The sequence below is a fragment of the Aquarana catesbeiana genome, linkage group LG04 (assembly GCF_042186555.1).
Source record: "Aquarana catesbeiana isolate 2022-GZ linkage group LG04, ASM4218655v1, whole genome shotgun sequence".
NCBI classification, from domain to species: Eukaryota; Metazoa; Chordata; class Amphibia; order Anura; family Ranidae; genus Aquarana; species Aquarana catesbeiana.
Genome location: NC_133327.1, coordinates 234,799,345 through 234,826,500, shown reverse-complemented (window position 1 = coordinate 234,826,500; position 27,156 = coordinate 234,799,345). Strand labels below are relative to the sequence as shown.

The 27,156-nt window shown below is 42.7% G+C and overlaps 1 protein-coding gene across 2 annotated transcripts in view; it reads right to left on the bottom strand.

Moving 5' to 3' along the window:
• The window catches only part of MFN1 (mitofusin 1), a 69,495-nt gene that overhangs the window by 33,859 nt on the left and 8,480 nt on the right, over nt 1-27,156 (bottom strand). For both annotated transcript variants that reach the window (XM_073626258.1, XM_073626257.1), the window contains exons 2-9: nt 26,565-26,687; nt 22,441-22,576; nt 17,976-18,138; nt 12,998-13,122; nt 8,524-8,632; nt 8,115-8,222; nt 6,485-6,638; nt 5,548-5,615 (exon numbers count right to left, since the gene is read on the bottom strand). In XM_073626258.1, the coding sequence (XP_073482359.1) occupies nt 5,548-5,615; nt 6,485-6,638; nt 8,115-8,222; nt 8,524-8,632; nt 12,998-13,122; nt 17,976-18,138; nt 22,441-22,576; nt 26,565-26,679 (978 nt within the window). In that variant the 5' untranslated portion in view covers nt 26,680-26,687. The remainder of the gene's footprint in view (nt 1-5,547; nt 5,616-6,484; nt 6,639-8,114; nt 8,223-8,523; nt 8,633-12,997; nt 13,123-17,975; nt 18,139-22,440; nt 22,577-26,564; nt 26,688-27,156) is intronic.

Genomic DNA, 27,156 nt, shown 5'->3' with positions numbered 1-27,156 from the left:
GAAAATTGCATACCAAACCACTACATCCATAAATATAGGCGCATTAAGCTATATGTAACTCTTGACTTTTCTTGTAAAGGATGGAAGGCTTGGTCTGCATTCTGCCTACTGAGTCTTCCTGTTGATCAGGAAGATGCCACACATGACATTAAATGACCAATAGGAGGTGAGTGTTGTAGAAAATGCTTGGGGGGGGGGGGGGGGGGGCTGGAACAGGACTTGAGGAATAGCTGTAGAAGCTGATCCCACACAAGGTTAGCAAAAGCTTGTTTAGTTTTACCTAGAAAGATTATGCTCACTGGCAAGCACCAAAAGTCAGCCGATTTTAGTAAGCTTTTTTGCCATTAAGGGTCTAGATTTAAACAGTTGCATTGCCAAGGACAGTCTTGGTGTTCCTGGAAATAGACAAACCTTTACGGCCATAGGTGGGAGACTGAAGAGTGTGTGTCTATTGGGAGCTCATCACAGCTTTGCTACACTATACTGATGATGTACTGGTGGAGTGAAGGCAAGTGAAGTTCAAACTGAGGAGTTTTAGTTAAAGAACAGTAATATCTTTTTGACATAAATATCAAAAGAACAAATGGAGGATGGGATGGTATATATTTTTTTCAAAGTTGGTCTATAGGGATTGTGACAATGTCCTATGCTTTCTTATATTTATTTCTACAGTAAACATCAGAGCTTTTAATAGGCATGGTGGATATGGGTTTAGGCTCAGGTTAGTATTAGATATATTTCTGCTTATAAAAGAGACTTTTGATTAAAGCTGAACTCTGGGGAAAATGTGTTTTTTCAGTGGTACTTCTCCCCACATTGCAAGTGTAAAAGTATAAATTCACCTTTAGTAACATGTTTGCATCATTCAATCACAGAAATCTGTAAATGAATGAACTACAAGTCCCACCTTCCACCACAGCAGACTGCTTGTAATTCTCAATGAACTACCAGCACCTGGAAGTTCACTGACACTTCCTGCAGCTGAGTAACTGTCTGCATGTATGAAGGTAAGAGCAGACAGCTGTCAGCAGTGTCTGCAGGAGCCTGGCATTGCACCCATAAACCACTGATCGCAGGTGCAATGCTTTGCAGGCTCAGAGTGTAAAAAAAAAAAAAAAAAAAAATGCACAATTTTTTACCTGCAAAATCATGTGCATTATTTTACTAAACATGAACGTAGCCTTAAAATGCTAATTTTTGTCAAGGGGGAACAATTAGCAATATTATCTTGCTCTGCAGGCTTCCTCCAGGTCGCATGACTTCTCTTTGCCACTTTATCAATCAAAAGCACTCTGACATCACGTCATACAATACAGGACTAGCAGTCCTGCATTGTATGTGAGGATGCCAAGGGCCCACCCTCAACCCATCAGAGAGAGAAGTCCACCAGCTACCGGAGAAGTGAGGAACAAGGCAAGTATAGTTGCTTTTTCTGTCCCCTAGACAAAATGAGTATTAAACCCTTGCAGTGATCAGGAGGTCCCACTGTAAGGGTCATTTATTTCTCCCTAGAGAGATTTATGTGAGGGATGCCTTAAAACAACCTTTTCTTTTTATATTTACATTTGCTATCAGCTAACTGCATCTCTGAATCTTTGTTTTCACTGAAGGTAACCTTCTTGCACAACACACATATGCCCCGTACACACGATCGGATATTGATCGGACATTCTGACAACAAAATCCTAGAATTTTTTCCGACGGATGTTGGCTCAAACTTGTCTTGCATACACGCGGTCACACAAAGTTGTCAGAAAATCAGATCGTTCTGAACGCGGTGATGTAAACACGTACGTCGGGACTATAAACGGGGCAGTAGCCAATAGCTTTCGTCTCTTAATTTATTCTGAGCATGCGTGGCACTTTGTGCGTCGGATTTGTGTACACACGATCGGAATTTCCGACAACGGATTTTGTTGTCGGAAAATTTTATAGCAAGCTCTCAAACTTTGTGTGTCGGAAATTCCGATGGAAAATGTGTGATGGAGCCTACACACGGTCGGAATTTCCGACGACAAGGTCCTATCACACATTTTCCGTTGGAAAATCCAATCGTGTGTACAGGGCATTAGTCTGAATTACCTGCGTTTGTCATAAGTTTATGTTAAAAGTGGAAATCCCTTTAAAATAAAGCTGAAATCTTGATTAATGCAGGGTAACATTTAAAAATGAGAAGTAAAAGACATGAAAAGGAAAAAGCACAGAAAAAGCAAGGAATTATTGTTCCCCAAAGAAGTGAATCTAGAGGTCAGCAATGACGAACAAGAGCTTGGAAAGTGACCGCACACTGTGGGAGCTAGATTAGAAAGCAGCAGACATTGAGATGGGACTAAAAGAGGAGAGAGGTTAGTAACTGCACAGCAGGGAAAGTCACAAGTTAGTTAGGAGAACTGTCTACATTTTTTTCACAAAATATCCCACATAGGAGGAAATCTATATTTTATAGTAGGAAGAGGAAATGATACGTTTTATAATACATTTTATAAATTACCAGCACTGAACAAAGACCAATATATAGTCCAATAACTTTTTTGTTCGTGTGTTCATTAGATTTTGCATTTTCCAACATTCGAGTAATTTACAAATCTTTTGCTCATTTCATCTTTCTTGCTTTTCAATACTGCATTTTTTTTTTTTTTTTTTAACGTAATGTCTTATTCTGACATTTTTCTCCAAAAATGTGGCTTTTCAATAAGTCTGTCAGGTTTATCCTCCACGCTAACTAAAATGTTCAATGGGGGTGGGGGGGTTTGGGGACACGACTCCTAAAGGTTAAATAAATAGTTTGTTTGGACCAGGCTGGAGATTAGCTTTAAGTAAATCTTTAAATTATTTTTTTTTTAGGCTGCAAAATGTATCCAACCCCACAGATGCTTTATAAAATGTATCCAACCCCACAGATGCTTTATAAATAAGACACGTTACATGCGAGTGTCGCCCATTCTATGGGTCATGTGACTGAAGCAGGATTTTGGGAAATATGGCAATACCTGGTTAACTTAAAGCTCAACTGTAATCTTTAAAAAATATATATTGCTGACTATAGTCAAAAGTAAAAATGGGAGTTGGGCAGCTGTTATATTTTATAATGCATTCATTAAACAGTTGTGGGGGAACTACTGAAAACATTTGTGTTTACTCAGCAAAATTTTCTCAATTGTCACCTTCATCAAGTGGCCCTAGATGCTGGAAGTATTGTAACCCCACACATTTATCTTTTAAGGAAAGCTTTGTAGTTTAATAAAAAAACTAGTGCAGCACACCAGTCCTGCAAATTAAAATGCAAGCTTCTTACCACTAGTTTATCTGGAAGCCCCTAATTTTGTTACATAGATATACTTTTACAATATACATGTCTACTAGATGTGCACAGATGACAAACACCATGAAAACCTTTTTTCCCCATGTCATCTTAAATGGCTGATTCAGCCTGAAGAAGAACCCCGTCTTGCAGGTATGAAACTCACACGTACAATGCATCTGGAAAATATTCACAGCGCTTCACTTTTTCCACATTTTATGTTTCAGCCTTATTCCAAAATGGATTAATTTCATTATTTTCCTCAAAGTTCTACAAACCATACCCCATAATGACAACATCTTTGCACATTTATAAAAAAAAAAAAAAAAAAAAAAAAAAAAACTTGGAGTCCACCTGTGGTAAATTCAGTGTATTGGACATGATTTGGAAAGGTACACACCTGTCTATATAAGGTCCCACAGTATGTCAAAGCACAAACCAAGCCATGAAGTCCAAGAAATTGTCAGTAGACCTCAGAGACAGGAATGTATCAAGGCACATATCTGGGGAAGGGTACAGAAAACTTTCTGCAGCATTTAAGGTCCCAATGAGTACAGGGGCCTCCATCTTCCCTAATTAGAAGAAGTTCTGAACCACCAGGACTCTTCCTAGAGCATGCCACCCAGCCAAACTAAGCAATCAGGGAGAAGGGCCTTAGTCAGGGAGGTGACCAAGAACTCAATGGTCACTCTGACAGAGCTCCAGCGTATCGCTGTGGAGAACCTTCCAGAAGAACAACTGCCTCTGCAGCACTCCACCAAGCAGGCTGTATTGCAGAGTGGTCAGACAGAAGCCACTCCTCAGTAAAAGGCACATGACAGCCCTCATGGAATCTGCCAAAAGGCACCTGAAGGACTCTCAGGCCATGAGAAACAAAATTCTCTGGTATGATGAAACAAAGATTGAACTCTTTGGCCTGAAAGACAAACATCCTGTCTGGAGGAAACCAGGCACCGCTCATCACCTGACCAATACCATCCCTACAGTGAAGCATGGTGGTGGCAGCATCATGCTGTGGGGATGTTTTTCAGCAATAGGAACTTGGAAACTAGTCAGGATCCAGCGATGAATGCAGCAATGTACAGAGACATCCTTGACAAAAACCTGCTCCGGAGCGCTCTGGACTTCAAACTGAGGCGAAGGTTCATGTTCCCACAAGACAACAACCCTAAGCACACAGCCAAGATAACAAAGGAGTGGCTACGGGACAACTCTGTGAATGTCCTTGAGTGGACCAGCCAGAGCCCAGACTTGAACCTGATTGAACATCTCTGGAGAGATCTGAAAATGGCTGTGCACCGACGCTCCCCATCCAACCTGATGGAGCTTGAGAGGTCCTGCAAAGAAGAATGGGAGAAACTGCCCAAAAATAGGTGTGCAAAGCTTGCAGCATCATACTCGAAAAACGTGAGGCTGTAATTGCTGCCAAAGGTGCTTCAACAAAGTATTGAGCAAATGCTTCTACACATACTTGTACATGGGATTTTTTTAGTTTTTTTTTTTTTTTTTAATATATTTGCAAAGATTTCAAACAAACTTCTTTCCCGTTGTTACTATGGGGTATTGTTTGTAGAATTTTGAGGAAAACAATTAATTTAATCAATTTTGGAATAAGGCTGTAACATAACAAAATGTGGAAAAATGGCTGTGAATACTTTCTGGATGCACTGTACACAGTCCTTTCATCCTGAGTAACCTGCCCTAAGAACAGGGATGCGAGTGTGAGGAAAGTTGGGATTACTGTGGCAGGAGCGCCAACAAGGTGGGGACAGAGTTGAGTAAAACAGATGTTTAATCCCTTTATTGGATATTGTCTTACACTACAAAAATTCCTAAAGCATATGCATGTTGGTTAGGATAATGTAAAAGATTGTAGTTGGCAAACCCAGGGTGAGGAAAAAAAAACAATTTTAAAGTGAACCTGTGCTCTATTTTAAACCTTTAAAATTCAAAGCCCTGCCTCAGGGTAGACACCATAAGGTGCATACTATTCGTGTTATTATCCATCAAGTTTCCTCAGTGCCCCTCCCAATTTATGTTTACTGCAATGCAAACATCCAATGAATGCCTTAGTGAGTCTTGAAGTCAGGACCCAGTGAAATAATAATCACAGGAAAACATAGATAGGGCTTGTCTGCCATATGGCAACTTTTAAGAGTTTAAAATGAAGTACAGGTTTGCTTCTGGCCCGCAAAATACCATACACGTAGCTGAAGCCTACTATAAGCAGGTAGATCTCACTGTACCTCAAACAACTTCTCGAACCTTTGAAATTCCAGAAACCTGGTCTGAAATCCTTCAGCAAGAGCGCCACCTTTTTAAACAACAGAAAACATTGCAAATGCAACACATGCAAAAATGTTTATATATAACAGGGAATGATACATGCCAATACATGTTAATGAGAGTATAGTTACAGAGATTCTCCAGGAAAAACAAAAAATTCTTTCTACCAACTCAAGTGGGCTGTTAAGGCGATAAAGTCACATTTGCAATCTGTTCGCAAGCAACAAACTGCCAGCAACAGAATTGCTAGAAAATGCAGGGATAATAATTACCTGCTTTCTATGAACCCAACAGAAAAGCAGGAAGTTGCACACCAATTACATCAGGTCACATCCAGCGTTATTAAACCCAGACACTACACACTGCAGCCCTACCGTGGACTGCACCTCTCTAAAATTTCCCCCCAATACAGGCTTGATCACAGAGTTTTCTATGTGTTGCTCTCTACCTGGGTTTGATAGTGAGGTGGCTATTCCTCACTGTCAAAAATGCTTCAAAATGTAAGCAGATGGCAAGAAAGCAACTCGTCACTCGTACAGCCGGCAAGGGAACGATATGTGCAAGCAGGGGACTGTTTCACTGCCAGCATGTGTCCTCGAAAGTGATCCTGCCACTAAAAAGTTAATGCTAGTGACAGGATTGCTAGTTTGTTACAAGTGGGACATTAGCCTTAGTTCTACAGGAGAGGTGAGAACTGTCTGAAGTCTAAGCCCTTTTCCTGAGTTTAGAGGACACTGTCATAGTGACTTAGGGGCCTGTATGGCCATACACAACAGCACTTGCCCAAACAAGTAGTCTTGTCTAAGCATGGCTGTTCTCCGATAAGGTCTGACACTCTTGCCAAAACAGAATATAAAAGGAAAATTGTTCACAAATAATTGCAGCAGTTTCACCTACCAGCCTCAGGCATTCCTTGTGCCTTGTGCATTCTGGCATTAAGAACTTCTTTGGCAGAAACAAAAAATATACGGTTTTGTGCTTCCAAACGATCTACAACTTTGAGCTCATCCACCAGGAAAGACTGACATCGCTCAGTATGTTGTTTCCGTACCTGTACATGGAGTTGTAATATAGCAAAATCATTTAAAAATAATTTCCTAATAATATATTATAATCAAAAGGCAACAAAAAGTACAATCTGGTTTATTTAAAAAAGCAACACATTTTCTTTGGTGAAGCATGAAATTATATACACTTATAGGCCATTTTATTAGATACACCTGTTCAATTGCTTGGTAACACATATTGCTAATCAGCCAATCACATGGCAGCAACTCAATGCCTTTAGGCATCTAGACATGGTGAAAATGACTTGCTGAAGTTCAAACCAAGCATTAGTGTGGGGAAGAAAAGGGGATTTAAGTGACTTTGAAGGTGGCATGGTAATTGGTGCCAGACAGGCTGGTCTGAGCATTTCAAAAACTGCTGATGTACTGGGATGTTCACACACAACCATCTCTAGGGTTTACAGAGAATGGTCCGATAAAGAGAAAATAGTCAGTGAGTGGCAGTTGTGTGGCTGAAAACGCCTTGGTAATGTCAGAGGAGAATGGGCAGACTGGTTCAAGGTGACAGAAAGGCAACAGTAACTCAAATAACTACGCTTTACAACCAAGGTATGCAGAATACCATCTCTGAATGCACAATACATCGAACTTTGAAGGAGATAGGCTACAGCAGCAGAAGACCACACTGGGTGCCACTCCTGTCCGCTAAGAACAGGAAACTGAGGCTACAATTCGAACAGGCTCCCCAAAATTGGAAGATAGAAGATGGGAAAAATGTTGCCTGGTCTGATGAGTCTGAATTTCAGCTGCCACATTCAGATGTTAGGGTCGGAATTTGGCTTAACATGAAAGCATGGATCCATCCTGCCTTTTAACAACAGTTCAGGCTGGTAATGGTGGTGTAAAGGTGTGGGGGATATTTTATTGGCACTCTTTGGGCCACTTAGTACCAATTGAGCATTGTTTTAAATGCCACGGCCTACCTGAGTATTGTTGCTGATCATGTCCATGCCTTTATGACTACAATGTACCCATCTTCTGATGGATACTTCCAGCAGGATAATGTCACAAAACCCAAATCATCTCAAACTGGTTTCATGAACATGACAATGAGTTCACTGTACTCCAATGGCCTCCACAGTCACCAGATCTCAATCCAATAGAATCCATCCCAAGCACCTTTGGGGTGTGGTGGAATGGGAGATTTGCATCATGGATGTGCAGCTGACAAATCTACAGCAACTGTGTGATGCTATCATTACAATATAGACCAAAATCTCTGAGGAATGTTTCCAACACCTTGTTAAATCTATCTCATGAAGAATTAGGGCAGTTCAGAAGGAAAAAGGGGTCCAACACGGTACTAGCTAGGTGTACCTAATAAAATGGCTAGTGAGCGTATATTATACATACAGTATATATTATTCATGTCGAAATTAGGAAGGGGACGTTTTTCACCAAAAAAGTAAAGGCTTGTTCTCAAATTTCAAGGTGGACAAGATAAACAAGGGTGTACTTACATCTTCCATGGACTCCGGTTCGGATACAGATGCATCCCACCGATTATTTAAAATAAAAATATTGGGCTTAGAAAGTCTTTCATTTACTTTATGGAAAAAGTGTTTTTCCTAAAATAATGAAGAGAAAAAAACAAAAAACAAAAAAAAACACAAAAACATTAACTGACTGTCAATCTTTACCACTGATGTAGTTGTAAATTTACAGTAAATTTACAGTATATAGCAACTCAACTCTGACAAAGCTTACATTCTAACAGCAAACATCATCTGTGTAAATTGCAGTTACCTAAAGTCCTAAATAAAAAAAATTTTAAACAAAGCAAGAAGAAAACGCAAAAAAAAAAAAAAAAAAAAAAAAAAAAAAAAAAAAAAAAAAGCACACTACTACTGCCACTACTACTAAAGTTACCGTGTTCATAAGCGTGGATTCAGAGTTGGCCACCAAGACAAAAACATCAGCATCCAAGCAGAACTTATCAATCCAGCTGTCTAGTTCAGTGGTCACATCTGTTCCCGGACTGCACAAGTACAAAAAACAAACAAACAATGTTTATTGACAACGTCTAGGTATCCAATAAAGAAAGTATTTCTTTGAAAATGATTAAAGATTATACAAAAAACACATCAATATCTGGGCTATTGGCACCATGAGGTCAACATTTAGCAGAAAGGCTCCTATTTTTGAACCACATATTAACTGAAGAAAAAAACCTGTTTAATTTCAGTTTGTACCTGAAGGGAAGGAGATAAAATTGACATTATTATACTATTCAGCAATCACAGGACCCTGCAGACTCCACAGAACATGGGATACTTATAGAAGAACAGCAATTTGTTCATTTCTTAAAAAGGAGAAGTATGGCCAAAGCCTTTTTTTGGTCACACTTCTATGGATCACAGGAGTGCAGTTCATTCTGCACTCCTGTGACTCGTTTTCAGCCGACAGCAGGCTAAAGCCCGTTGTTGGCTGATGTCACTAGTCCAGGCTCGGGAAAGATTCCGACCATATGGCTGCATCAACACCTAGCTCAGCCTCTCAGCGATCTGCTGATAGCCTGAGCCAGCCCCTCCCTCCCCCTGCACAGCCCAGTGCTCCGGTGAGTGCTGGAGTGGAGAGCAGAAAACCACTGACTGACAGTTACAGCTTTCTGCTCAGAGCAGAGGGAGAGAATTGAGAGATCTGCAATGTTTGATCGGTGATTGATGCTGCATCCACCTAATAAATGTTTGTATTTTTATAGGGCTGAAGCAACTAATCGATTAATCGACAACTAATCGAAATTAATCGATTACTATTTTCATAATCGATTAATCGCCCAGTAACATAATGGGGTTAATAAAAACTAAAACGAGCCCTTTATAGTACAAAAAGAGCAAATAATCGCTACCGTAGATGTTACTTTTACAGTTCTACAGTAAAAAAAATGAACCCCTTACAGTAGAGATTATTTGTTTTTGTTTTTTTTGTACTATAAAGGGCTAATTTTAGTTTTTTTTAACCCCATTATGTTACTAAACGTCTTAGACCTGGTTCACATCTATGTGTTTTTTGGTGCTTTTTTGTAGAAGCGCACTGCAGTTCATTAACATGGTTTCCCATTGGACACATTCACATCTATGCTTTCTTCAGTCGCTGCTTATTTGGAAAGGGTCAGGGACTTTTTTTTTTAAACGCAAAAACTTTTTTGGTTCAATATACTTCAATGGAGAAGCTGCAGAAAAGCATTTAATGCGTTTTTGCAGCAATTTGGCAAATTGGCCAAAAAAATGCAAAAACGCAAAATCACGTGCGCAACAATCAAAATGCACAGCAAAAAGCACTGCAGAAACAGATCAAAATCAAACTGCCTAGGTGTGCAACGAGCCTTATTCTGGCCACACGGATCAATTTTCAGACGAGAATATTCAGACGAAAAATCTTTGTACATTCGCTGAATGAAAGAATGCTGTTTGAAATTTTTACTTATTTTTAACATTCTGTTTTTAAAATGAATGTAATTTCTGAATGAAAACCACATACACTGTCTGAAAATTCCTTTGACCTTTTTTTTTTTTATTTCCAAATTTTCCTGTCACTGTGGTTGAAAATGAACGTCGACTTGACCTCACTAATGATTAGAAAATCGAACAAACGTTCTTAAAATTAAATTTTTTTTTTTTTTTAAGGAAGACATTTGATCTTTGAGTCTGAAAATATTTATCAGATTCACCCTTTGATAGTATGTACAGTATATCTCTTCTCTAACAGTTTTATACAGTATATCTCCTCTAATAGTATGTACAGTATATCTCTTCTCTAACAGTTTTATACAGTATATCTCCTCTAATAGTGTATACAGTATATCTCTTCTGTCTGTTATTCTCAGAGTGGATTAGATATTTTTCCCCCTAACCATATAGTTGGTTATTTATATTTACGGCTGCATAGAGAGATATTTAAGAATAAATTGCCCTTTTTTTTAAACTTTACATATTAACTAAATTATATGCCACACCTTTTTTTTTTTTAAGGTTATTAACCGATTAATCGAAACAATAATTGGCCAACTAATCGATTATGAAAATAATCGTTAGTTGCAGCTCTATATTTTTATAATCCTGAACTGCTCTTTTAAGCTACTGGAATTGGTAGAAGCAGAGTAATCTGTACATACCACAGCAAAGATACTGCAGCACATCCTGTCAGTCACATGTCACTACTCTATTCTTACGTAAATAGCCATGGAAGTAGCTAGTGCTAGAGATTAGGGCTTAGCTGTTGACATTATACAAAGTTAAAACAAGCATACCAATAACAGAACTGCTGCACTGTTGAGTTACACTATATTTAAACAACTTTACAAAGATATAAATCTTTTAAGCCCTGGGTGTACCAAATGACCTTTTATATGAATGTTTAACCAAGGACTTTGGTGTATCTTATAGGTACCACAGTATTTCCTAACTTGGCACATGTCTGCAAATATAAATGCTATCCCCTCTATAACTCTTGTATCTTGCGTTTGTAAGAACCGTTTAGGTTTACAATTATTTTTAAAAAGAATTTTAACATCATGATACATGGCACACATTGTAGCAAGAAAAATACAATGTATACATAGTAAAATTAGCCACATTAAAACAATCAATGTTTTTTCCTTTTTAATGCTCTCTTTCTTTCTTAAACGTGTATAGAAAAAAAAAGGCCAAAACAAAAACTCTCGTTTGCTCTCCTATAGGCATACAAATCACTTTATTATCATATGGTTATGACAAAGTTATTGTCAAATTAATTGGCTCATAACTGGAAAATCCCCTCTTTGACACCAGAATAAGTGTCCACTAGAAGATTTCCCTCACCTTCTGAACTTTAAAAACATCTCCTATCATTTCTGTTTCAATAGCAATTGTCTCCAGCACTAATAGCGAGGGTAAATGTCCCCAGCCAAGAAACACACATTAAGGCCCCTTTCACACTTATACGACTTGTCCCACGATTTTGTACTGCAAAATCGTATGACAAGTCATTCTCCATGATTTTCAATGACTACCATTCATATTGGCACGACTTTAAGTCGTGCCGACTTCAAAAGTAGTCCCTGCACTACTTTGGTCCAACTTCCATACGATTTGTACTCTATAGACCTCAATGTTAAACTCTCAAGTGACATGCAAATCGTACCTGAATAATATAGACACGATTTCAGCACTACTTTGTAAGCACAAGCTAAGAATGGTTAATGCTAAAGTTGTGGCAAAGTCGTACAAAGTATTACTGCTCCCAAATCGTGGTAAAATCGCGGCCACAAAATCACATTAAAATCGCGCGACTTTGAAGTCGTATAAGTGTGAAAGGGGCCTAAGTGTGAAAGGGGCCTAAGGCCCCTTTCACACTTATACGACTTGTCCCACGATTTTGTACTGCAAAATTTTTTTTTTTTTTTTTTTTAAGGTGAATGGGTAGAGGTGCAATGTACCCCATAATCATTCACATAGGGTGGGGCCGGTATCTGGGGGCCCCCTATAACCACCGCCCACAGACCCCAACAACCAATGGCCAGGGTTGTCGGGAAAAGGCCCTTGTCCTCATCAACATGGGGACAAGGTGCTTTGGGGTGGGGGTGGCGCAGAGCCCCCCCTGCCCCAAAGCACCCCCCCATGTTGAGGGCATGCGGCCTGGTACAGTTCAGGAGAGGGGGGGTGCTCACTCGTCCCCACCCCCTTTCCTGACCTGCCAGGCTGCGTGCTTGGATAAGGGTCTGGTATGGATTTTGGGGAGACACCCACAACAATTTTTTCGGCGTAGAGGTTCCCCTTAAAATCCATACCAGACCGAAGGGTCTGATATGCTCTTGGAGGGGGAACCCATGCCGTTTTTTTTTTTTTTAATTTTGGCGTGGAGTTCCACATCAAGATCATCAGAGCACAAGTCGCATGCCAAAGTCGGATCAGTCAAGACGGCGAACCGACTTTAGTGATATTCAATGGGCTGAAGTAGAATCAAAGTCGGACCAAAGTAGTGCAGGGAGCATTTTCAAAGTCGGACCGACTTGTGTCAGACCAGTTAAGACGGCTCCCATAGGGGAAGGTTGATTTTCACACGTCATGCGACATGAGCTCCCAATGTCAAAGCGTCTGTCGAACCAGTGTGAACCCAGCCTTAGAGTCTATACGTGTTACAGATAACTGGTAATCAGTCTTCCATCTGTATCTTTTCTTTACCCTCATTATTCCTCAAAGCAAAAGCAGTGCATCATCATTTATTTGGCCTGCATAAATGAAAGCTCCACAAAAAAATATTTTAAATAGAAATCAATATCCTGGTATGTGATTATAGGCTGATCATGTACAGGAACACCATTTAATAAATCCATTGTGCATAGAGTATAGAATCCATCACATACCTGTCTACCAGGACCAGATCATCTCTCAGAAGGGCACACTTTCCCTTTGGCCAGAAAACATGCACAAGGCAGCCCACTTCCAAATCCTTATCCATATGAAGGGCATGAGCCAGCTGATTCACAGTCTACATACAGAAAACACAAACAAGTTCCACAGTGAGTTATCACAAAAATTTTATACACTTGCAAATATATGGTTTTAAGAGTAGGTAGCTATAAACATCACTTCAACTGAATGTAATTACTATGCTGAATCCTATAAGTGATCAGGATGATCTATACAGCACAGATAATTATGTCATCTTTTTAGCTCCCAGGAATGAAACTACAAATGGATAACAGCCACATCAGTCTTAAAGGAACACTAAAAAAGGTAAATTTTTTTTTTTTTTTTTTTTAAATAACAAACATGTTATACTTGCCTCCACTGTGCAGCTCGTTTTGCACAGAGTGGCCCCAAACCTGGTCTTCTGGGGTCCCTCGGCGGCTGTTTCAGCACCTCCCGGCAAGAACTAATCACCTTCATGCGAGCTCCCTCGCATGGTGGCGAGTTCTTGCGGGCGCGCTCCCGTGATACAGTGAGAGGCTATGGCCGCCGGCTGTAACACTCGGCCCCGCCCCCCGGCGCACCGCGTCATTGGATGTGACTGACAGCAGCGCGAGCCAATGGCTGCGCTGCTTTCAATCCATCCACTCTAGCCAATCAGCGGTCAGGCTGATCAACGAAGAGGATGTCGGGGGCGAGCGCGGGACTTTCGAGGGCTCAGGTAAGTAAAACGGGGGGGCTGGGGGCGGCAGTATTGTCAGATGTTTTTTCACCTTTACAACCCCTTTAAGCCATTACAATCTCTAATACTTTGCTATTAAAAAATAAACATACATCTTTGTTTAAAAGACAAAAAAAAACAAAGGCGGGGAAGCAATGGCTACGAAATCATACAAAGTGACATCATAGAAAGCTCCTATACAGTTAATATAGAAGCATTTTATTAACATAGGAAATGACTGTACATATATAACCACACCCAATCAAATGTTCCTTCTGTAATCATAAAAAGTGGCACGTCACTACTAGGAGGTGCACTGAATGCAAATTTGGTGCCGAAACCTAAAATGCAGGATGCACTTGGCTGGAAACCGAAAATGACAGTTTTTAAAAAATATTTTTATATAGAATTGTATTATATTCAACTTTTTAATATCAATTTAAATGAACATGAATTTATGGCCGGCCATTATTGCCACCGTTAGCGCAAGAAAAGCTCACGAAAAATGTATCCCTTTAAATTCTATGTGTCTTCACACTGGTCCTTTGCAATTCCATTGTGGTGTTAAAAATCTTGGTTGCTGCATTTTTGGTCAGTTACAAAAAATGCACCTCCCAGTTCAATGTGTTCAGTGCATTGAAAACGCAAGAACACATCATTAACGCGCCCGTATTATGTTTAATGCAGTTTTTGAGTCACATGACCTATGAAAAACACCCCATAAGAACAGCATGGTAAAAATCGACCCAAAATTGCAGTAAAATCGTGGTGCATTTTCGGTGCCATTATCTGCACCATGGCCGAATGCCGATAAAACAATTTTTGGCCGAAACTGCCGATATGTTTCGTCGGCCGAAATTTCGGTGCATCGCTAGTCCTGTTAAACATGAATAATTATACTGATACTTTTCATCTAAAATTGCTATCGTCTCTACAACCCATTGTGACAACAGTTTGGAACAATACAAGGAGCAAAGAAAAAAAAAAGAAGCTACTACATAATACAAATACAAACATATTGTCTGAAACACTATGTACTACAGACTATTTAGCTTGAATTTAATAACATTCTATACTTGTCTCATCTGTCTGGCAGATAAAAGAAACAATCACAGGCAAAAGCACCCCAAAAATTTGAATGTATAGGTTATTATAAATTCGTATCATTGCCATGAACCTAAACTGCATAATAATGCAAAAAAAAAAAGGCCTATTTGTTTAACATGACACTGTACTAAACAGCAGGATGTAAACGGTTGTTAAAAAAATGAATGGGAGCTGCCTGAGCATTACAAGGGTGCATCTGTCCTAAAAGTTAGAGTTATAAAAGTCAGAAGGTGTTTTATCTTAAAGTGGTTGTTAAGTCACTCTGAACTGTTAATAGTATCAGCACTGTCTCCTAATGACAAGTGCCCCTATGTGCGATTTATAAAAATAAAGCAGTATATACCTAATTTCAGAGCGATTCCTGGCGATCACGTGACCGGCCCGCTGTCTTCTCCCTCGGACTGACAAAAGCAGCGGGCAGGGCCGAGATTCCCCCACTGACGTCAGTCAGGAAGGGCGGAGGGGGGGAATGACAGAGGAGGACACAGACACAGGTGAGAAGGGCTGCGGACGACGGAGGCACATACACAGACCATGGTGTCAGGGCTCAACAGCCATGATGAACCATGGTCAGTTCACATAGGGGAGGGCAGAAACTGGCAGGATCAGCCAGGTATTTCAGGGGATTGATAGAAAGGGCCAAATCACACAGCACGAGCACTGTGCTGTATAACATGCTTTAAAAAGGAGCAAAAATCTTTTTGTTTTAATTTTTGTTGAGTTAAACACTTTAATTGCATTAAGATAAAAAGCCTTCTGTTTGTGGCAACCCCACTCTGCCCCCCTAATACTTACCTGGGCCCCCTCTCTCTGTCCAGCGATGTCCACGAGTGTCTCAGCCGTCCGAGATTCTCCCTCCTGATTGGCTGAGACACAGCAGTGGCGCCATTGGCACCCACTGCTGTCAATAAAAATCAGTCAATCAGAAGAGAGGGGGTGGGCCGGGTCGCAGCTCCATGTCTGCATAGTCACAGGGAGCTGTGACTCGGCCTGGGTGCCCCTATAGCAAGGTGCTTGCTATGGGGGCACCTGTTTTTTCGGTGTAGGGGGTGTCCCTGGTCTGGTATGCTCTTGGAGGGGAACCCATGCCGGTTTTTTATTTAAAATTTGGCGTGGAGTTCCCCCTCAAAATTCATACCAAACACAGTGCCTGGTATTGGCGGGGATCCAAGTCGGATGCCCGTTCAATATGAATCGGTACCCTGTCGGGTTGCTATGGAAATGGCAAACCGGAGCTAAACGCAACTGCAGCTAATCGCACTGTACAAATGCAGCTGATCGCAGTGCCTGGTGTCTTGAATTTCACAGAAAAAAAAACATGCTTTTAACTGCGGCAGAATAGCCGTCCGTGTGAAAGGCGCCTAACAAATTTTATTTGCACAGGTTACTTGCTGTCAAAACAGTTGGTAGATCCAGAGATAAAAAACAACTGAAGTTATACTTTATGCAAATCACACTTTCCTGTAAGAGTCAAGCTTACCTCCCTGCTGCTTGCGGGCCACTTTGGTTATTCATTGTAAATCATGAACTACTAGAATGCATGGGAAGTGATAGAGTGCTGGGTCAAGCTGTGCATGTACAGGAAAGCTGAGATTTAACTATAACACTACTCCTCTTGTGTAAAAGTAAATTGAAATCTCCCTAGCGAGACACAGATAACAAGCAAAAACCTGAGGGGTTTTAACCCTTCTTTATTGTATCCAAAAATAACAATACAAAAATTTCTGATTTTAGATCTACTTTAACCTGTTGCATACATGAAAAAAACAAAGTTGTGAGTCCAGAGTGGACCTCGTATTTTCAGAAGGAGATCAGCAGTGGCATCTTTTTTCAATGAAAATGGCAAACGTGTAATACCTCCTCTGTGCCGTGGATTTACACAGAGCGGCCCAGATCCTCCTCTTCGAGTCTCTCTTTGGTGCTCCTGGCCCCTCCCTCCTGTCGAGTGCCCCCATAGCAAGCACCTTGCTATAGGGGCACCCAGGCCGAGTCACAGCTCCCTGTGACTATGCAGACATGGAGCTGCGACCCGGCCCACCCCCTCTCTTCTGATTGACTGATTTTTATTGACAGCAGTGGGTGCCAATGGCGCCACTGCTGTGTCTCAGCCAATCAGGAGGGAGAATCTCGGACGGCTGAGACACTCGTGGACATCGCTGGACAGAGAGAGGGGGTTCAGGTAAGTATTAGGGGGGCAGAGGGGGGTTGCCGCAAAACAGAAGGCTTTTTATCTTAATGCAATTAAAGTGTTTAACTCAACAAAAATTAAAACAAAAAGATTTGTGCTCCTTTTTAAAGCACGTTATACAGCACAGTGCATGTGCTGTGTGATTTGGCCCTTTCTATCAATCCCCTGAAATACCTGGCTGATCCTGCCAGTTTCTGCCCTCCCCTATGTGAGCTGACCATGGTTCATCATGGCTGCTGAGCCCTGACACCGTGATCAGTGTATGTGCCTCTGTCGTCCGCAGCCCTGCTCACCTGTGTCTGTGTCCTCCTCTGTCACCCCCCCCCCCCCGACCGGGCTGCGTGCTCGGATAAGGGTCTGGTATGGACTTTGGGGGGACCCCCATGCCGTTTTTTCGATGTAGGGGGTGCCCCTTGGAATCCATACCAGACTGAAGGGCCTGGTATGCTCTTGGAGGGGAACCCATGCCGGTTTTTTAAAATTTGGCGTGGAGTTCCTCTTCAAGATTCATACCAAACACAGTGCCTGGTATTGGCGGGGATTCAAGTCGGATCCCTGTGCTTGTCACTCATTGGGAAAGGAAAAAATATTTTTTCTTTCCCGATGAGCGAGCCAGCTCGGTGCTGCTATCTGCAGCCGACAGTGCGCTGCAATTACCTGCTGTTATGTGCGGATAGCTGCGCTAAATCGCTCCTGGACGTAGTCAATTCTATTTTTTTCTATCCGCACAAAACCTCAGGTATTTAAAAACGCAGCTAAACGCAGTGTGTGAATGGGGCCATAGGAAAGCATTGTGTGCGTTAAGCTGCGGTAGAAAACGCAGCTAAAAGCACAATTCTATCCGTCCGTGTGAAAGGGGCCTTATGCGCTCAGTTCGATTAGCCCAGGTTTGTCACAGGTTTACTCTAGAAAATACCTTAACACTTTTCTTTTCTTCAGAGCCTTCCGTCATCAAATACGCCTTGTCTCCATCTGTCCCCTCCACACTCAGGAAGCAGTTGGTAGTGTGTCCAATGCCACTGGGTAGCACCCTGTCCCACAACATAGAGTTTATCACTGTGCTTTTTCCACTGCTTGTCCTAAAAAATATTTACAAAGAAAATATAAATTATCTTTTTTATACTTGTTCATTCCAAGGAGTCCTCTTGCAGGTTTTGCAATAATGCCTCGTACACACGATCGGACTTGCATCAGACTTTTCTGTGGATTTTTGTCCGAAGGGGCATTGGCCGTGAACTTGTTCTGCATACACACGGCGGAACTTTTTCAGCCAACATTCCCCAAATCATGTGGCTTTTCAGCTCTCTTTACCACCACCCTTTGGGCAACGTCTGCGATTGTTGTCTGATCTTTAGCATTGGTTCTGAGCATGCATGTTTGTACTTTGGACTTTAGTCCGATGGACTTGTGTACACACGATCGGATTATCCTCCATCGGGCATTTGTTGCCGGAAAGTTTGAGAGCATACACAGCAAACATTTGTCCATTGAAAAACTGAAAACAAATGTCCGATGGAGCATACACACGGTCGGATTGTCCGATAAAACACGTTCGTCGGACTGTTGTTGTCAAAAAGTCCAATCGTGTGTATGGGCCTTTAGGAACAGCATTATTGTTAACATTACCAGGCACTGGAACTTATACAATTATGGAATTTTATGGAGAAAGCATTAAAATCATGATGGAAGAAATTCCAGTCACCATGATGACTGAGAAGTATTCCACTTACTGCTGAAGCTGTCCTCAGTCAGGTATCAGCAATGCTGTGTTTCCCGCAATCACACAGAGGAATGACTACGGTACAATGAGCAGCACTGCTACCAGAGCAGGATGTACTCCAGCTGCAAGCACTGCATGGGTCTTCTCTATGGTTTCTACTAACCAAAGCACAACTGTAAAAGAAAATATAGGAACCAATAGGTTCCAAACCCACGCTAAACAATGACCAAAAAACAAATAAACTACAATAAAGAGCTGCGTGTTGTAAAGTGTAAAAAAAAAAAAAAAACACCTAAAATGTGAAAAGAAACAAAGGAACCGCGCTCTAATATCATAAATCACCACAGTGAATAAACCAATAAATACATCTTCATTTGAATTATAAAAATAATATATACAGTAGGTGACCGCGATATTGTGTCAATCTCGCCGCATTTCTCGGCGAGATTTGACACCTGCGAGCCCCGTCGCAGGAGCCAGCGCCGAGATGGCTCACTCATCGGGAAAGGAAAACTTTGTTTTCCTTCCGCGATGAGTGACAGGCAGTGCTGACAGCTGTCTGGTATGAATCCTGAGGCGGGACCACCGCGCCAAATTTTAAATGAAAAAACCGGCGTGGGTTCCCCCCCCAGGGGCATACCAGGCCCTTAGGTCTGGCATGGATTGTAAGGTGAACCCCCTACGCCGAAAAATTGGCGTGGGGGTCCCCCCCAATCCATACCAGACCCTTATCCGAGCACGCAGCCCGGCCAGCCAGGAAAGGGGGTGGGGACGAGCGAGCGCCCCCCCCCCCCAGAGCCGTACCAGGCCGCATGCCCTCAACATGGGGGGGTGGGTGCCTTGGGGGAGGGGGGCGCCCTGCGGGGGCCCCCCACCCCAAGGCACCTTGTCCCCATGTTGATGAGGACAAGGGCCTCTTCCCGACAACCCTGGCCGTTGGTTGTCGGGGTCTGCAGGCAGGGGGCTTATCGGAATCCGGGAGCCCCCTTCAATAAAGGGGGCCCCCAGATTCCGGCCCCCCACCCTGTGTGAATGAGTTTGGGGTACATGGTACCCCTACCCATTCACCTAGGGAAAAGTGTCAATATAAAAAAAACAGTACACAGGTTTTAAGAGTAATTTATTAGTCAGCTCCGGGGTCTTCTTCCAACTTCGGGGGGTCTCCTTCCGACTTCTCCCGGTGTTCGGCCTCTTCTCCCGGGCCCCGCCGCTATCTTCTTCCAGCTCTATTGCCAGCGAGGGGCCCGGTCTGCTGCCGCTGTCTTGTCGCCGCTGTCTTGTTGCCGCTTCTTCTCTTCTTCCCCGATGTTGACACGACGCTCTCTCCGGCTCGAATGCTGTGTGCGAGCTGCGGAGCCATTTATATAGGCGGTGACCCCGCCCCCTAACGACATCATGGTCCCAGCATGCGCAGGGACTCTGGGGCCACGCCCCCTTATGACGCCAGAGTCCCTGCGCATGCTGGGACCATGATGTCGTAAGGGGGCGGGGTCACCGCCTATATAAATGGCTCCGCAGCTCGCACAGCATTCGAGCCGGAGAGAGCGTCGTGTCAACATCGGGGAAGAAGAGAAGAAGCGGCGAGACAGCGGCGACAAGACAGCGGCAGCAGACCGGGCCCCTCGCTGGCAATAGAGCTGGAAGAAGATAGCGGCGGGGCCCGGGAGAAGAGGCCGAACACCGGGAGAAGTCGGAAGGAGACCCCCCGAAGTTGGAAGACCCCGGAGCTGACTAATAAATTACTCTTAAAACCTGTGTACTGTTTTTTTTATATTGACACTTTTCCCTAGGTGAATGGGTAGGGGTACCATGTACCCCAAACTCATTCACACAGGGTGGGGGGCCGGGATCTGGGGGCCCCCTTATTGAAGGGGGCTCCCGGATTCCGATAAGCCCCCCGCCCGCAGACCCCGACAACCAACGGCCAGGGTTGTCGGGAAGAGGCCCTTGTCCTCATCAACATGGGGACAAGGTGCTTTGGGGTGGGGGGCCCCCGCAGGGCGCCCCCCTTCCCCAAGGCACCCACCCCCCCATGTTGAGGGCATGCGGCCTGGTACGGCTCAGGAGGGGGGGGGGGGGCGCTCGCTCGTCCCCACCCCCTTTCCTGGCTGACCGGTCTGCGTGCTCGGATAAGGGTCTGGTATGGATTGGGGGGACCCCCACGCCAATTTTTCGGCGTAGGGGGTTCCCCTTACAATCCATGCCAGACCTAAGGGCCTGGTATGCACCTGGGGGGGGGAACCCACGCCGGTTTTTTCATTTAAAATTTGGCGCGGTGTTCCTCCTCAGGATTCATACCAGACAGCTGTCAGCACTGCCTGTCACTCATCGGGAAAGGAAAACAAAGTTTTCCTTTCCCGATGAGTGAGCCAGCGCGACATGCACAGTACCCTGTCGCCGAGAACCAGCGCGATGCTATCGCACTGGAAATACAATCTCGCGGTCAGGTACTGTAAAAATTGTGGAGTCCATGTATAGATCCCACGCGTGAATAACATCCTCAGTGAGCATGGGAAAGGTTTCTCTCTACTCGCATGCAGACACACTATGCACACTCACCAGACTTAATTGGCCCCATTACAGGGAGTCAAATTACACATATGGGAAAATCAAAAGATGTATACATGAGGTCACAGGAATGAATCAAACCTCTGCTGTCATCCATTATATATATATATATATATATATATATATATATATATATATTTATTTATTTATTATGGATGACAGCAGAGGTTTGATTCATTCCTGTGACCTCATGTATACATCTTTGATTTTTTCGTTATTCACATGTGGGATCTATATATGGACTTTGGAATTTTTATATATTTTTTATACTGTGTTTATTGGGGTATAACACGCACTTTTTCACCCTGAAAATCGAGTGCAAATAGTGTGTGCGTGTTATACACCGATACTGCAATATGGGCTGCCTAGGAGGAAACGGGGAGGGGGGGCAGGATGAGAGCCGTCAGATTACATACAGCGAGAATCTCCTGTTTACTCAGAGGCCTCTGTAATAAGAAGTCCCGTCTCCTGGGCTGGCATTGGACCAGTGTTCTGTCTATCATAGAACTTTGTATTAAAGAGGCCGCCGAGTAAACAGGAGATTCTCGCTGTATGTAATCTGACGGCACTCGTCCCCCCCCCCTTCCCTGTCCCTTCTGAAGCAGCAATAATCTGAGGTGAGGCTGGGCACTGATCAGGCTGCATGCATGGCAAGGTTGCATGTGGGCATTGATCAAGCTGCAATGATGGAAAATTGCGAGGCTGCAGATGGGCATTTATCAAGGTGCATTGATGGGCAATTGTGAGGCTGCAGATGGCCAATAGTAAGGCTGCATTGATGGGCACTGACCCTTATTTTGCTTCAAAGTTCTTTAATTTAAAATGTAAGTTTTTTTCCTGAAACTTCCCTCCTAAAATGAAGGTGCGTGTTATAAGCCTGTGCAAGTTATATTTATATATAAATAGAGTAATTCAAATTAAGATGTATTTATTTGTTTATTCACTATGGCGATTTACGATATGTAATTTATGATATAAGAGCTTGGTTCCTTTGTTTCTTTTCACAACTGTGTTTATGCAAGCTGAATGTCACACTTCCTTGTGTCCTGACAAAATGTACAAAAGAATAAAACCATCAGAAGCAACTACTTACCTGCCAAAGAACGCCACCTTCATGTGCCTTCTTGACAAAACCTCACCAATGCCAGCCAGTTTTTGCTTGAAACTCCGAATCTTCTTGAGGTCATCTTCAGTGGTTATGTTTTTTAACTCTAAATTCCGAGAGGTTTCTGCAAGAACATAAATGTGGACAATTGTAATCACTAGCAATGCATGTGTGGCATATTTTTATTTCAGGCTTTCTGTGCCCTTTACATTTACAATCAGGTCATTTAAATATTTCCTGTCCTTGGCTGGTAACATTTATTGTATGTAATATATTTTTAAAGGGAGTAGCACCAGTACTTTAGGCTGCTCTATTGATTCGGGCTACAAACACCTTGCCCTTTTCTCATCTCCATTACATAGAAGGAAGTCGTTTTGTAGTTTACAGAAGATACGTGGGAAGGCAGGTGACATTGTTTGAGATTTCACTTCAGCACACAGAAGTTACAAGCAGACTGGATATCTAGTACGATCAAAAAGAATTTTTTTGTACTTGTAGAAACTTAGATGTAGTGGCTACATTCATTTACGGTTTGTATTTTTGTTCTTGGGGTTAGATGTGCTATAAGTGACAGAAATGGATGAGATCAGAAAAAAAGAAGAAATAGCTGCTAAAGGAAAAGAGAATAGCTGCCAATCACAGAGGTGAGGGTACAAAGAGACCACATTTTTCTGTGGCATTAATATGCAGATCCCAGAAAGATTGTTTGTCACAATGAGCATAACTGGCTATTCTGGGAAAGGCTTTTATCTACAGATACATCAAGACCTATGTCTGACATGCAATAAGAAACTCAGGGACACACAGTTAACAATGTCCTTATTAACAGGAATAGGTCGCATCATACAAAATAGCCAGACACAGTAGCTGCTTCTCCCATTAGGAGGTATATGGATTCTTCTCATCTTTGCCCTATCTTAAAAACACACACACACCAACCTAAACCTCACTTTTAAAAATTTTTGAGTCCGATGCTGCATCTGTCGCCCGCCGGCTCGAAGGCTGAGAACTGAGCGATCAAAGAAAACCGATCAATCCGTTCTCAGAGAGCTGATGAGTGTCAGTCAGCGGCTTTCTGCTCTGCCCCCCTACGCTCACTGGAGCGCTGGGCTGTGGAGGGGTGGGAGTGGCTTAGCAGGTCTAAGCTAGGAAAAGATTGCGAATACAGTGCCTTGCAAAAGTATTCACCCCCCTTGGCATTTTTTGTGTTTTGTTGCCTCACAACCTGGAATTAACATGGATTGTTTGAGGATTTGCATCATTTCATTTACAGAACATGCCCACAACTTTGAAGATTTTTTTTTATTGTGAAGCAAACAACAAATAGGACAAAATAACAGAAAAAGTCAATGTGAACAATTCACCCCCCCTAAAGTCAATACTTTGTAGAGTCACCTTTTGCGGCTATCACAGCTCCAAGTCGCTTTGGATAAGTCTCTATGAGCTTGCCACATCTTACCACTGGGATTTTTGCCCATTCCTCCTTGCAAAACTGCTCCAGCTCCTTCAAGTTGGATGGTTTGCACTTGTGAACAGCAATCTTTAAGTCTCATCACAGATTTTCTATTGGATTGAGGTCTGGGCTTTGATTAGGCCATTCCAACACATTTACATGTTTCCCCATAAACCACTCAAGTGTTGCTTTAGCAGTGTGTTTGGGGTCATTGTCCTGCTGGAAGGTGAACCTCCGTCCTAGCCTCAAATCACACACAGAGTGGTACAGGTTTTGCTCAAGAATATTCCTTAGCACCATCCATCTTTCCCTCAACTCTGACCAGTTTCCCAGTCCCGACTGCTGAAAAACATCCCCACAGCATGATGCTGCCACCACCATGTTTCACTATGGGGATGGTGTTCTATGGGTGATGTGTTGGGTTTGCGCCAGACATAGCGTTTTCTTTGATGGCCAAAAAGTTCAATTTTAATCTCATCAGACCAGAGCACCTTCCTCCATACATTTTGGGAGTCTCCCACATGTCTTTTCACAAACTCAAAATGTGCCATTTTGCTTTTTGCTGAAAGTAATGGCTTTCTTCTGGCCACTCTGCCATAAATCCCAACTCTATGGAGCGCACGGCTTATTGTCTTCCTATGTACAGATACTCCAGTCTCTTCTGTGGAACTCTGCAGCTCCTCCAGGGTTACCTTAGGTCTCTGTGCTGCCTCTCTGATTAATGCCCTCCTTGCCTGGTCCGTGAATTTTGGTGTGCGGCTGTCTCTTGGCAGGTTTGCTGTTGCGCCATATTCTTTCCATTTGGTTATGATAGATTTGATGGTGCTCCTAGGGATCATCAAATATTTGGATATTTATTTTTTATAACCTAACACTAACTGGTACTTCTCAACAACATTGTCCCTTATTTGTTTGGAGAGTTCCTTGGTCTTCATGGCAGTGTTCGGTTAGTGGTGCCTCTTGCTTAGGTGTTGGAGCCTCTCGGGCCTTTCAAAAAGGTGTGTATATGTAATGACAGATCATGTGACACTTAGATTGCACACAGGTGGACATCATTTCACTAATTATGTGACTGCTGAAGGTAATTGGTTGCACCGGAGCTTTTTATGGGCTTCATAACAAAGGGGGTGAATACATACACAAGTCTGAAATTTTCATTTCGGAAAAATAGTTTCATGTATATATTTTTCAAATTTTACTTCACCAACTTAGACTACTGTGTTTTGATCCATCACATATAATTCAGATTAAAATAACAGTGAAATAAAAGCCATAATGTAACAAAATAAGAGTCAACAGCTACAAACACTGTAGCTGCTAACATTTTAGGAGTAGAAAATTACTGGTCCTAGAGTCCAGCGTTGGCAACACCCAGTCCGGTCTTTTGCTGGCTCTCAGGGTCCTTACAATGCCATCTTGCTTGTGGGAAGCTGTGACTTCATGCCGTTTCACAGCCAACTTCCCACTATGCATATGCGAGATGTTCTGTGCATTCGGACTGGCACACAACCTGTCACATGTCCCAGGAGGTTGCAGATGGGGAGGTCTAGACGAGAAGAACCAAAGTGGGAGCAAGTACCTGTCAGAAATAGGTATCTGCTCCTAGAAAGCAATTTGGACTGATGAGGTGAACCAATTTTTGACATTTCATGTTAACATGCGTTTTTACTGGAGCTCGAATGACATGGCAAAAAAAAGGGAGAGCAGGCTTGATGAACACTACCAGGCCCAAGAATTTGCTCCTCTTTTATCCCCATCACCAATGAAAACATTGCAATGGTGTTCTCAATAGCTAGATAAGGATTTCATGCTCATGATGCTGCTATACTAAAAAGGAAAAAGTTTGTTTATTATGGCTGTTAAAGAGAAGTTATTCTTGGGATCCGTTTCAGCTGGTTTGCATCAAATCCCCGAGAGATGCTCTCATTATGTTCAGGAAAGAGACAGAATGTAAAATTATTTGTGAAATAAAAAATCCACCCACCGCACACTAATCAACTTAATCAAAGTGGTCCTCACTGGGGTCACTAACACAGCTGGCCAGCTTACACCTTTTTAATGCAGAGGTAATAATATATGTAGTTTGTGTGCAGACGGGTCGGTGTTAAAATTTCTTCTCGCTCTTTAGCTGGGTCTTCTCCACTGTCTTCTCCCTCTGTTCTTCTTTCAATGTTGACTCGACGCTCTCTCCCGCTCTAATGCTGGGTGCGCGGTGTGCCACTACTTATACTGGCATGGAGCGGGGTCACCGGGTGATGTCCCCCGGAGGCCCTGCCCCTTATGACGTCACCGCCCGGGGCATGTCGGATCCCTATTCATTGAAGTCGGACACACGTCGGACTTCAAGTCGCTGGGCAAAGTCGGATCCAAAGTGGTACCGACTGTCACGTTTTACCAGTGTGAACCCGGCCTAATTGAGCAAGTTGAAGTTAGAAGCCAATTGGTTGCTATGTACAGCTGCACCAGATTCTCTGTGGACCAGTTTTAGTAAATATCCCTCAATGTATCTACTGTGGTCACAACCCACTAGTACCAAGTATTCTGTTTGGGTCCTTTTAAATTTGTTTATAATTTTCCTCTTATAAAATGATTGCTTGACATCTAGAACGGTCTGGCAGTTAATCCATACACTGACCTGTGAACAGATAACCATTCTTACCTTCTACAAAGATAACTCCATCACTGATATATCCCACAAGCTGGTCAAAAATAGACGTGATGGCCCTCTTTGCCTGAACAAAGTGCTTTAATGGGGATACACTTGTTTCCTCCATGTCTTTTCCTGTGCAGACAACAAACAGATTGCTAATTAAGAACACAATAGCACAATACAGAACAACAAAATGAATAAAATAGAACTGAATGTAATTTTTTTTTTCGTTTGGATACTTTGTTATGTCAGTAAGGAGAGGGTTATAACTCCTGTCAGTTTTTTATTTTGTTTGGGAAGGGGGGGGGGGGTTGCCATCTGTATCCTGTTCAGGAGATTTCCCTTCACTTCTTGTCCCATAGTCACAACAGGAAGTTAGAGAAAATCCCTCCAAAGTATGGGAGGTTGGGCACTGATGTGGATGAGAAGGCCTGGCTCACAGTCTCTGCTTCAATTCATCCCAAAGATGTTCTATCGGGTTGAGGTCAGGACTCTATGCAGGCCGGTCAAGTTCCTCCACCCCAAACTTGCTCATCCATGTCTTTATGGACCTTGCTTTGAGAACTGGTGGGCAGTCGTGTTGGAACAGAAAGGGGCCATC